General features: G+C 42.2%; 1 protein-coding gene across 1 annotated transcript in view; it reads left to right on the top strand.

The window, feature by feature from the left end:
- Positions 1–12,620, top strand: part of cnih3 (cornichon family AMPA receptor auxiliary protein 3) — a 125,406-nt gene that overhangs the window by 37,381 nt on the left and 75,405 nt on the right. The window contains exon 2 of the mRNA XM_078275143.1: positions 6,055–6,123. Within this exon, the coding sequence (XP_078131269.1) occupies positions 6,055–6,123 (69 nt within the window). The remainder of the gene's footprint in view (positions 1–6,054; positions 6,124–12,620) is intronic.

Consider the following 12,620-nt stretch of genomic DNA (forward strand, 5'->3'; position numbering starts at 1 on the left):
TCCAGCTCTGCCTCTACCATAGAGGGCGTATTAGTCGGATTTAGGAGTTCCTCAAAGTGCTCCTTCCACCGCCCTATTACCTCCTCAGTTGAGGTCAACAGCGTCCCATCCTTACTGTACACAGCTTGGATGGTTCCCCGCTTCCCCCCTCCTGAGGTGGCGAACGGTTTTCAGAAGTACCTTGGTGCCGACCGAAAGTCCTTCTCCATGTCTTCTCCGAACTTCTCCCACACACGCTGCTTTGCCTCTTTCACGGCAGAGGCTGCAGCCCTTCGAGCCCTTCGGTACCTTGCAGCTGCCTCCGGAGTCGTCCGGGATAACATATCCCGGAAAGACTCCTTCTTCAATCGGACGGCTTCCCTGACCACCGGTGTCCACCACGGTGTTCGCGGGTTACCGCCCCTTGAGGCACCTAAGACCCTAAGACCACAGCTCCTCACCGCAGCTTCAGCAATGGAAACTTTGAACATTGTCCACTCGGGTTCAATGCCCCCCAGCCTCCACAGGGATGCACGAAAAGCTCCGCCGGAGGTGTGAGTTGAAAGTCTGTCGGACAGGGGCCTCCTCCAGACGTTCCCAATTTACCCGCACTACCCGTTTGGGCTTACCAGGTCTGTCCAGAGTCTTCCCCCACCCCTGACCCAACTCACCACCAGATGGTGATCGGTTGACAGCTCCGCCCCTCTCTTCACCCGAGTGTCCAAAACATATGGCCTCAGATCAGATGAAACGATTAGAAAATCGATCATTGACCTTTGGCCTAGGGTGCTCTGGTACCAAGTACACTTATGAGCATCCCTATGTTCGAACATGGTGTTCGTTATAGACAATCCATGACTAGCACAGAAGTCCAATAACAAACAACCACTCTGGTTTAGATCAGGGAGGCCGTTCCTCCCAATCACGCCTCTCCATGTGTCTCCATCATTACCCACATGCGCGTTGAAGTCCCCCAGCAGAACTATGGAGTCCCCGACTGGAGCCCCATGCAGGACTCCACTCAAGGTCTCCAAGAAGGCCGAATACTCTGAACTCTTGTTTGGTGCATATGCACAAACAACAGTCAGAGTTTTCCCCCCCACAACCCGCAGGCGTAGGGAGGCGACCCTCTCGTCCACCGGGTTAAACTCCAACGTAGCGGCGCTCAGCCGGGGGCTTGTGAGTATCCCCACACCCGCCCAGCGCCTCACACCCTGGGCAACTCCGGAGAAGAAAAGAGTCCAACCCCTATCCAGGAGTATGGTTCCAGAACCAAGACTGTGCGTAGAGGTAAGCCCCACCAGATCTAACCGGTAGCGCTCCACCTCCCGCACAAGTTCCGGCTCCTTCCCCCACAGAGAGGTGACATTCCATGTCCCCAGAGCCAGCCTCTGCTGCCCGGGTCTGGTCCGTCGAGGCCCCTGACCTTCACTGCCACCCATGTGGCAGCGCACCCGACCCCAGCGGTTCCTCCCACAGGTGGTGGGCCCATGGGATGGAGGGATGTCCGCCACGTAGCTTTTTTGTTGCGCTGATTGGTCTATCCAATTGGGTGCAGAGGCATTTTCTTTCCTGGTTTGGTTGAAACACGCCCCATAATCACAGCCACAATGGAGCAGTATCAGACTCATATTCTGACTAGAATCTGAGTATGATGACGTCAGGCTAATAAAGTCCAAGATGGGTAAAACAGATATTGAAATGCAGAGATAGAGATGCCTTATACATATAGTGTTGTTTTCCAGGTTTCTGGGAACAGGGAAACTGTTCCCAGAAACTAAAGTTTCCCTATTAGTTCCACTTAAAAAAAAAAAAAAGAAAAAAAAAAAGTGAAACAGGCAATCCTCACACCAGATCTTTCCCCATTCTTGGTTAGCTAGGCGCCGTATATTACTCTCCACTTCATAAAACATGAAAATACAATGCTCCTCTTGTGGAAATTGAGCCACCTGTGTTGTTAACTTTGCATCATGCCTGTTGATTAATGCAGAGAAACAGACATATTCCATGAATTACATCCAGCACAGTTCCAATCTCAATTGGCTGCATGCATATTAGACTTAACATTTGGCAGCGGCTACATTAGTTGCTAAATTTTGCATCAGAGGTTGGTGAGGAGTGGAAAATTAACCCATATTGAGTGGGTTTAAAATCCCAATGAATAATTGAGACAAGGCTTTAAATAATTAAAGTGGACCTTGTAGTCTTTCACGTTAAAGTGGAGGTTCATCTGATTGCTGTTGTTTTTAATCTTGTTATTTCCATATGAATGACTTGAAGGCTGCATGGAAGAAAAAAGCATGTTCAACTGACTGAAAGACCGTGAAAATGAGTACACATTTACATCCACACACTAATACACAACTAATTAGGCTACATTCATCTCTCTGTTCCCTCTTCTTCCCTTACATATATACACACAGTATATGGTGTCAGTCCTCTAGCTGCCACAGTCTGCATTGAAACACTCAGAGTGCCAAGAGAGAAGCAGAGGGTGCCAGTTTGTTTGCTGTAACTGCCAGCCAACCTTGATTTCAAAGCAGTCTGTTAAAGTGAACTTTCACATCAAAATAGAACCGGATTTGCAAAAACAGAAACCCAATTTAATTGCCAGTGGATCTTTAGCAGAAATCACTCCCTGAGCATGTCACAGATTTGACTTTTGTTCCTCTGGTCTGCACCCCCAGGGCAAATGTTGCTTTTGATCATGACTGGCTGAGCAGTCCAATATCAAGGGGGTGGCTTTTCCCTTAAAGGATAACACCAGATTACCTCTTCAGATTAGCTTTCTAATAGTCTGACATTTCTCTCATCTGGTTTTATTGTTTTTAATTGCTTCTAATATGCTTGTTTTATGTGTTGGTTGTATTGCTTATCTGTTTTTAATGTGATATATGTGCTGGTTTTTACTGTAAAGTGTCTTTGAGTACCATGAAAAGCTCTATATAAATAAAATGTATCATTATTATTATTATTATTATGACGTGGGTCTAATTTGGTCTTTTTAGCCATCATCCCTATTGGTAATAAAAACATTGTATTAGCCAAATTAATTCTTGATATTTGGGAATGTGGTGTCATTGCTAACAATAACTTTTAAAGAAAACACCACTCAGTTAGGTGATTAGACCGGTTGGAAACAAATCTCCAAGTTAGACAAACTTATTTGGAATGAAAACAAATACCCAACATTAATATCCACAGCCTACAGACCAACATCCTGGTTCAACTTTCAACTTACCTTAGGCTGATGGTTCAACTTACTGTAGGTTTACTGTGAGAGATTTTTCCGAACATTTCAGTTGCGCTCCCTCCCTTTCAGTTTTACCACCTTTAAAGTTGTTTAGCCAGGTTTTGTAGCCTGATCCCCATGCGTATACACAACTGCCCTCTCAGGCCTGGCTTCAGGAGGGTTCTGGTTTTCCCTAATCAGAGCAAATTGGTAAAGTGGTGAGTCTTCGAGTAAGGGTCTGGAGGTGATACTCCCGATACCATTCAACATCCTAAATCCAAAAAAGAATGAGATCATGTATACAAGTGACTGAAATGACTTTCCCTTGCATGGTGGCTGGGGTCACCTTCAGACATCCAGAAGGATCTAGGAGTAGAACCACTGTTTCATCGAAAAAGAACCAGTTGAGGATACCTCCTGGAGGTACTCTGGGCATGTCCAACTGGGAGGAGAACTCCAGAGAAGACCCAGATGGATGCAATAAGTGGCCCAGAAACGGAGAGGGAGAAGGACATCTGGGCTAACTTGCTTATTCTGCTGCCATTTCAATAAGGATCGGATAAGAGGCGGAAATTGGATGGATAGATGGATGAGGTAGTTTATATAATCTGGATTAACTGTTACAACCATTCTTATCAGTTTACCACTCATTGTTCCTTGCTTCATCAAACATTTTATAAGCAGTGTTTTCATTTCCATATCTCTGATGGCGCAAAAGACAAAAATCTAAAACTAATCTCAATTGAATGATCCTTTAAGCCTGACATCCACTCAAAGCATCCAGTCTATAACGTTCTTCTCATGTGGTGCACATACATTAAGGATGTATAGGCAAGTTGTGTGTCTGTGTGGAAGAGTGTGTTTGTGTGCATAAATACGTACAGTTCCTTACTGTATGCTTGGATTTATGCACCCATGAAGACTGTGTGTGTGTGTGTGTGTGTGTGTGTGTGTGTGTGTGTGTGTGTGTTTGCTCCCGTCACCCTTGAGGAACAGCCCGAGGGAGGCTAACACACTGTAACAGAGCGAGGCAATGAGCCAGGATCACTGTTGGGGTCCACAGGGAAATAACATGTAAAGAGCTTCCTGTCAGTGTGGGGGCGAGCCCAGGGAAATAACCCGGGATTGGTGTGAACCTCTGCCATCTCTCTGATGTTAATTCACCATGCTGAGCTAATACACACATTCACATGTACAAACGCATATGCCACTGCCTCCTCTGTTTCTTCCTCATATAGCACAAAATACATTGATAACATTTACATACCACACAAAAAATAATAACTTATTCTTACTCTGCACACGCATGCATGCACACGCAGGTACACACACACACACACACACACACACACACACACACACACACACACACACACTCCCCATGGTGCACACACACTGGAGACACAGTGTAACTCATATGCAGATACACTGACTAACACACATAGTATATCTTCCTGCAATCTCACTCTCTAATACACACACACTTCTCTCCTGAGGCCAACTAGTCAAGCAATGACATTTGTCTTTGTAATGCAATTGCCTCCATTGCCACACATGCAACACCAATAGAACTGTTGCGTATCATTCCACTGTTCTTTAATACTTGGCAGTGTTATTACATAGAGCTGTCCCACAATGAAGCAGTGGGTGGGCTGCATGATCAAATGACACCATTTCAAAAGGTTCTGAGTTCTTTCTCTTGCAATGCATATTCTGTGCCACTTGGGCAGATTTGTTCCAACATTTTAACTGCAGCAGATCATGTTAATAGGGATGAGGATGACAAGCTCATTCTGAAATGGAGGGTGTGGGTACATGATGCCTCCGTGTGAGAGAAAGCTCCAGCTACGTATAATATCCATGTCCAGGGCTGTTGTTGCCTGAAAGTGCAGAACGTTTTGCCTGACAGTGGAGAATGTTTTGCCTGACAGTGCAGACTGTGGATTGGTTTGTTCAGCAGATGATGCTGATATTCTGGTAACACACGCTGCAGGGCAACAGATTGGTGGAAACAAGTGAATAAAGATAACTGGGATGGTCAATAATACGTAATCCGATAAATCCGAAAAATAACTAACTATAATCAGCCCAGATTAGATTTGAAAAAATGTGTGATTAAATTTGATTTACAATTTCAAGGATTACTTATTTTCATTTTTTGTTGCGTCTTTAAAATATAGCAGTTTAAAAAATTATTTAAAAAAAATGTCATAATACCAAATCTAAATGCTTGTAGTTTGTATTAATTTTTATTTTCATTGTAAATGGAAAATGAACATTTTGAGTGCTCCTCTTGTGCTTGTCCTCCTCAAAAACGTACACAAATGAAACAGCATACGCACACAGTACACCTGTAGTTTGTGCCAGTACTGTTTTTGTAAGGGTATGCTAAATATGCTAAATTAATTTTATTTTCACTGAAAATGTTTTGAAATGTTTAAAGAGAAAAAGGAAATGTGTGGAAAAGGTTGTGACTGCATCCACATCTTTAGTATAATGTCCATCCATCCATCCATCTTCTTCCACTTATCCGGGGTTGGGTCGTGGGGGCAGCAGCTCCAGCAGGGGACCCCAAGCTTTCCTTTCCCGAGCCACATTAACACTTCTATTTTTTATTTAGTATAATGTCAATATTTTCAATGTTTCATTTTGAATAATCCAAGAGTATTCAGATTACATTACAAAACCATATTGCATTCTGAATGCTGCATTGCTGGTTGTGAGACCCGCAGGAGACTTTTGGCAATGACGATGTGCTTTCAGAGTGAAACATTTTATTTTATATTGTCCCTCTATTTTCATAGATCATATGATCCTAATTTCTCTTCCCCTCTCCCTCGCAGATAACAGCTTTTGATGAGCTCCAGGCTGACTTCAAGGTGCCGATCGATCAGGGCAATCCACTCCATGCGGTAGGTTTACTCTCCCTAATTTAAACCAAACCTTTCTTTATATTATTGTTAATGCGTGGATGGCAATTGTTGACAAATATTTAAATCAATTTGTTAAGAGACACACACATTTCTTTGTCTCATCTTTCACTCGGTGTCTTTCCCAGACTACATTCCTGTACTTTCTCTCCTCTCTTACTTCATTAATTTTGAATCAAGCAGCTGGCAACATACTAGTTTTGTACACCTTTCTCTCCTCACTTCCTGGCTCAAAAGCAGACTCCTATCATAGGACTTCAGGCCAAAGCTTCAAGTATGAATGATTATCTTTTACAACCAAATTCTTGACTCTAAATATAAATAAAATAATAGCAACAAGCCACAACCAAAGATAAACATGGAATCTACAGTTGGTTACCAGTCCCTGGCAAGCCATTTCTAAACTTATGCTGAAACAGAATGATCTTAACCCTCGTAGCTCCAACTAGGATTTTGACATAGTCTAGACTCACACAAAATGTCACTAGAGCTGCCAACTTTCTGGCTATCCATCTGCATAGAAAGGGATGCTCACCGAGCTACAGAATGTATTACTTTATCAAAAAGCAAATGCTAAAATTTAGTCTGAAATCTGTCACAGGATCCCTGGGTGGGGCTCATTTCCTGGTTAGCCTACAAAAAAGTCATTGATGGACTTTACTCTGTTGTTGTTGCAGTGTCCTCTCTGCTAAAACTGCTTTAAGGCTATCATATACTGTGCGATAGTTTTCTCCAGGGTTTCAATGTGGGAGACTGTACACCAGACTGTACAATATCAATCTTGAAGTGCAGATTGTTGGATAAATGCCTGATTTCTGACGATATATATGACGATTTATTATATTTTTATCTACTTGAGTACTTACTTTTTATACCTTCCTTTCACTGTGTATACTTCTGTATTTGTACATTATTTGTAGGATTATGAATGCAACACTTTTACTTGTATTACTGTTGTATTGGTACTTTTAATTGAGTACCAATACTGTGTGCAAGGGCCTTTATTGTCACCTTGAAAGGTGCCAAAAGCTAACAGTGTTCACTTCGGTTTATCCCTGATGTTATTTAAAGGTTTTTTTCAGGCTAATGCCGGGATTTAGGCTTTTAGTGGTTATGTGTATCCATTCTGCTATGTCATTGGGAACATTTATTTTTTTGGCTTACTGAATTAGCAATAGTCAATTCACAGGTTAATACACTGGATTATACATATATCATCTACTCTTCTAGGCTGTCTGGTAAACAAATCAGTGAATATTAAATAAATGCTGTGCTTTAAACTGTGTCAGATCGGCATTAATTGATTTTCTACATATAAACTAGAAGCCACAATCTTATCTCCTTCTACTACTTTCTCACAGGGAAGAAACAGGCAAATATGTTCTCCGTCATCACTCCTAAAATTGCCACAGCAGCAATCAGGAGAAGTTGTGGAGAAAAAAATGTACATTAGCGTTGGCCAGCATGGGAAAGCTGCCCAGGGTGAAGTTGTTTTAGGATTTGTTCCAGCCCTCTAAATCCCTTTCCCTTGAGTCTTTTGGGCTTTTACCAACACAGTTGGCCCTTAATAATGCATGGTGCAGTACAGCACGAGCAGTTAGTTTGGAGGTGACTTTGACTTAAGAGCTCTGGACTGTATAGCTTCTTTGGAGTATTGACTTCCATATATGAGCAATAAAAAGGAAGAAGAAAAGTTGGAGAAGGAGACAGATTGATGAAAAAAATTGCAAACTGGGTGAAATAGGAGCGTTAGAGATAGAGGCAGACAGGCAGAGGGAGAGATGGTTGAATGAGGATTTCTTAAGAGGCACATGAAAAGAATTTTTCAGCTTGAAAGGCATTTTCAAGACTCTGAAAACGGTGCATTAGACCAGATTTCCCCACTCAGTACCACTTTCATATTTTGTCATATTTGAATATCATTATGCAATGCAGAACGTATCAAAGAATTCAGCAGCTGAATGGGTACAAAAGGTTCCATCTAATTTTCTCTCTTTTCTAATATTCCTTTCTTCTCTCACGCTCCCATGTTTTCCATCCTTCCCCATTTGCCGTCTGCTTCTTATATGAAATGCTTCACTGCTGCCCAATTCCAGATAAAATGTAGACCTAAAATGCATGATTTCTTTTTCAAAAAATTTATTAAATATATTCTCAAAGTTGTAGCTTCTCTTTAAGATTCTCTGACAGGTTCAAGTTAATGTCTTAGTTTTCGAATGGGTTCCCAGAAGCCCTTGGAAACCCGAGACAGTTTGTAGATTTAGAAAAATTATAATCATGAATAGAAATAAAAACAATGTTATATGTTTTCAAAACAGTATAACATCCATATCTTTTATAAACAAATGAGGTTCCAGAGGTTAACAGAAATTGCAATTGCATGCAAGCATAAAGAGATCCTCAAGTTTAAATTAACGATGAGTGGTTATTATTAAAGATGGCTCTGGGCGCCTGGGTAGCTCACCCGGTAGAGCAGGCGCCCATATATACTGTAGAGGTTTACTCCTCGACGCAGTGGCCCTTTGCTGCATGTCATTGCCCCTCTCTCTCTCCCCTTTCATGTCTTCAGCTGTCCTATAAAGGCCTAAAATGCCCAAAACAACAATCTTAAAAAACAAAAAAAAAGATGGCTCTGAATTAGCTTTATTTTTTTTATAGCTGCACTTTACTAACTTCTGAATGGGTCGTTCAACAACTCAGTGTTGCTGAGACATTTACAGCTTTTTCCTAACTTCCACTTTCCTATCTGTAGTGTAGCTCTTTGCACCAGTCCGTCATCATCTACTACTTCAAGAACTCTGGTTCTAAGTTTCTATTCATTTTGAGGGATCTCTCCTTCCTTGACAATCACAATAAGTAATGGTGGCAGGGACGTCACTAGGACTCGCACTCTTTTGTTACTTATGTCAACAACCAGTGAAGAAGCCAAGATGTTAAGTAAAAAGCGACAGCCATTTCTCCTATGTTGAACAAAAGTTACTGTAGTGTTAGCTTTTTAGACACATCAAAGCTGGATGGGGTAATTTTAGGCCAGACTGTGCTCCTGCTGAGTTCTGCTGTAGGCTATGACTTAAAGCTATAGTGTGTAGTTTCTGTCGCCCTCATGAGGACTTTTAAGTAATGACAACAACACTTTCGGCGCGTCCACATGATACAAGCCTTCCGTGATCGTGCACTGCTCCCACCGCTCCTCCACGCAGTTGCTTGTAGCCAAAGACGACACAATCTTGTGAACATATCCATACTGAGAAATACAGAGAGAGTTGTGTGGAGCTGATAGTCTTAATTAAAGCTTTAACAGGGACACTATGACATTTAGTTTTCATTGACAACAACATTCTATGGGGACTGATATTTTTTTTAATATTATAGAGATAGCATGCTATATTAATGGCAAAGAATAGAGAGCTGTGGATAGCTTGCTAGGTTAGCTATTTCTTGTATTTCACTCATTCACACTAGCTAAACTTTTGTTATCCATAGCCAACTAAAATATCCCATTTTATTTACCTCAAGTAAACGTAGCTAAAGTTAAGCAGGATACAGTCATGGACTACAACTTAAATTTCACTCTGTATCACTCACTGTGTGTGCAGTAGCAAGTTCAGACCAAAGATTCGCGACGAGATGAGATGAATCCTGCAGCTACTTGCAACGCACCGGTCTGCAGCGTTCTGAAAGCTGCTAGTTTACACCAATGAGACAAGACTAGACGGTGTATCGTCTTTATAGCCATCGACTCTTTGTACTTCCGTCTAACTTCTGACTTTCCCGCTTTTTTGTAGCTGGATATATCATGTGTGGTTTTTTAAATATCAATTTGGATAACGTTAGTTATCGATACTGTAGTCTTGCTTTGCCAGACTACAAAAGTGCAAAGTGCGGTGAAGGAGAGTCTGGCTACTCCACACAGCATTCGCTGATGGGAGGAAAACGTGTTCTGGTTTAATGGCATTTCTTAAACCAATCAGAATCGTCATGGGCGGTGCTAAACTCTGCACAGAGCCGCTGCAAAATAGTCCTGCGAGAGAAAACTCAGATTGGACAGATAGCCTAGCTAGCTGTCTCAATTTACCATGCAGAGATCAGAGGAGCAGTCAACAATAATCCTCATAAATCCACCAAATTTAAAATTCTAACACAAAGAAAGCGGAAGTAAACGGAAAATACATGCATCCGGTGGAATTTCCTGCAGCACCGGAGCAATCCCGGAAGTGGAACGCGAAGGATATAGACTCACTAGTCTATATCCTTCGCGTTCCACTTCCGGGATTGCTGAGATGCTTGCTACAGTTGCATTTCGAGTGATAAATCGGCGAAAACGTTTTATTTTTCTGATTCACTGCTTTGGGTTAATGTCGATCGGCACTCTCTCTCTTCAGTCACTCTGTACCTCGCTTGACCACATACCGTTACCATGCACGCAAACGCTCGTTAGCCTCTCTCTAAAACTCTGCCATTTCGACCAGTTGACAGTAGGTGAAATTGAAATAAAACAGACACACTACACCACGACACAAACAGATGAATGACATTCATGCATGGAGTGTTTTTTCCCACAATACCTCTATCTCCATCTCTCAATCTTTACTTCTGACTCTTCCTCATGAAATACTCAGAGCTTGCTTTAATGACCTCGATGCAGCTCTCTTTGCAGCTAACTGTTCAGCTGTCTCTTAGAGAGAGAGATGGTTGGAGCAGTGAGGACAGTGGCTCTGGAAGCTGTGGGTCCATATACAGACTTAACATATTCACTGTCGAGCAGCATGCATAATCTTGATTTTTCCGCCTCAGCATCAAACTCTTCTTCTTCCTCAGTCAGGCATACTCTTATTAGTCCCAATAAATCTGCAGTTACTGTACATCTGTGCATGCATACATTTCTCCCCGATTTTTTTTAGCTTAGTGCTGTTTATAGTCAAATACTGTCATATGTAGAGAATCTAACTGTGAGAATCCAGCCATTAGAATCTAGGTGCAATGTAAGCAGGTTGATGGCTTCATCCTGAAAACAGCAACTAGCCATCTCCTTCACTTTTATATCTCTCTCAAACAAACACCCACACACACACACACACACACACACACACACACACACATAATTAACATACATATAACAATAACATAATTCATAATAATGAACATTATTCCGTCAGTTATGTTTCTTTCCTGCCCTGACTTTTCCTAAATACCTATTCTGCATTTATGCATCTCCATGGTCAAACCAGCTTATTTCATCTAAATAATTTTCCAGACATTGTTTCGCAAGCGACGTTACTACGTCAGCTTTGGTCACCGAGACTCACACTCACACTCGCCGTCTGTCTCCGACTTTAGTGCCAGCTGGTTTGACCTCAGAGATATGAGTTGCGGCGAGCTTGTCGCAGTATATTTCTGTCAGAGAAACAAAGATAAAGAGCACACTGCGTCAAAGGCTACTCTGAAAGCCACACCCACCGGAGGGGAAAACAATCGGCGTCACAATATGCCACCAAAGGCTGAAATGCAAACAAATGGCCTGTAACTAGCTAAAAACATTAGCTTTAAAGGGATATTTCACCATTGGAAAGATGAATATATCTTTAAATTGGGTCACTTACAGTGGGGAGAACAAGTATTTGATACACTGCCGATTTTGCAGGTTTTCCCACTTACAAAGCATGTAGAAGTCTGTCATTTTTATCATAGGTACACTTCAACTGTGAGAGACGGAATCTAAAACAAAAAATCCAGAAAATCACATTGTATGATTTTTAAATAATTAATTTGCATTTTATTGCATGACATAAGTATTTGATCACCTACCAACCAGTAAGAATTCCAGCTCTCACAGAGTTTTTTCTTTAAGAAGCCTCCTGTTCTCCACTCATTACCTGTATGAACTGCACCTGTTTGAACTCGTTACCTGTATAAAAGACACCTGTCCACACACTCAAACAGATTCCAACCTCTCCACAATGGCCAAGACCAGAGAGCTGTGTAAGGACATCAGGGATAAAATTGTAGACCTGCACAAGGCTGGGATGGGCTACAGGACAATAGGCAAGCAGCTTGGTGAGAAGGCAACAACTGCGCAATTATTAGAAAATGGAAGAAGTTCAAGATGACGGTCAATCTACCTCGGTCTGGGGCTCCATGCAAGATCTCACCTCGTGGGGCATCAAGGATCATGAGGAAGGTGAGGGATCAGCCCAGAACTACACGGCAGGACCTGGTCAATGACCTGAAGAGAGCTGGGACCACAGTCTCAAAGAAAACCATTAGTAACACACTACGCCGTCATGGATTAAAATCCTGCAGCGCACGCAAGGTCCCCCTGCTCAAGCCAGTGCATGTCCCCCGTCTGAAGTTTGCCATTGACCATCTGGATGATCCAGAGGAGGAATGGGAGAAGGTCATATGGTCTGATGAGACAAAAATAGAGCTTTTTGGTCTAAACTCCACTCGCTGTGTTTGGAGGAAGAAGAAGAATGAATACA

Source organism: Sander vitreus, chromosome 18 (assembly GCF_031162955.1).
Source record: "Sander vitreus isolate 19-12246 chromosome 18, sanVit1, whole genome shotgun sequence".
In the NCBI taxonomy this organism is placed as follows: Eukaryota; Metazoa; Chordata; class Actinopteri; order Perciformes; family Percidae; genus Sander; species Sander vitreus.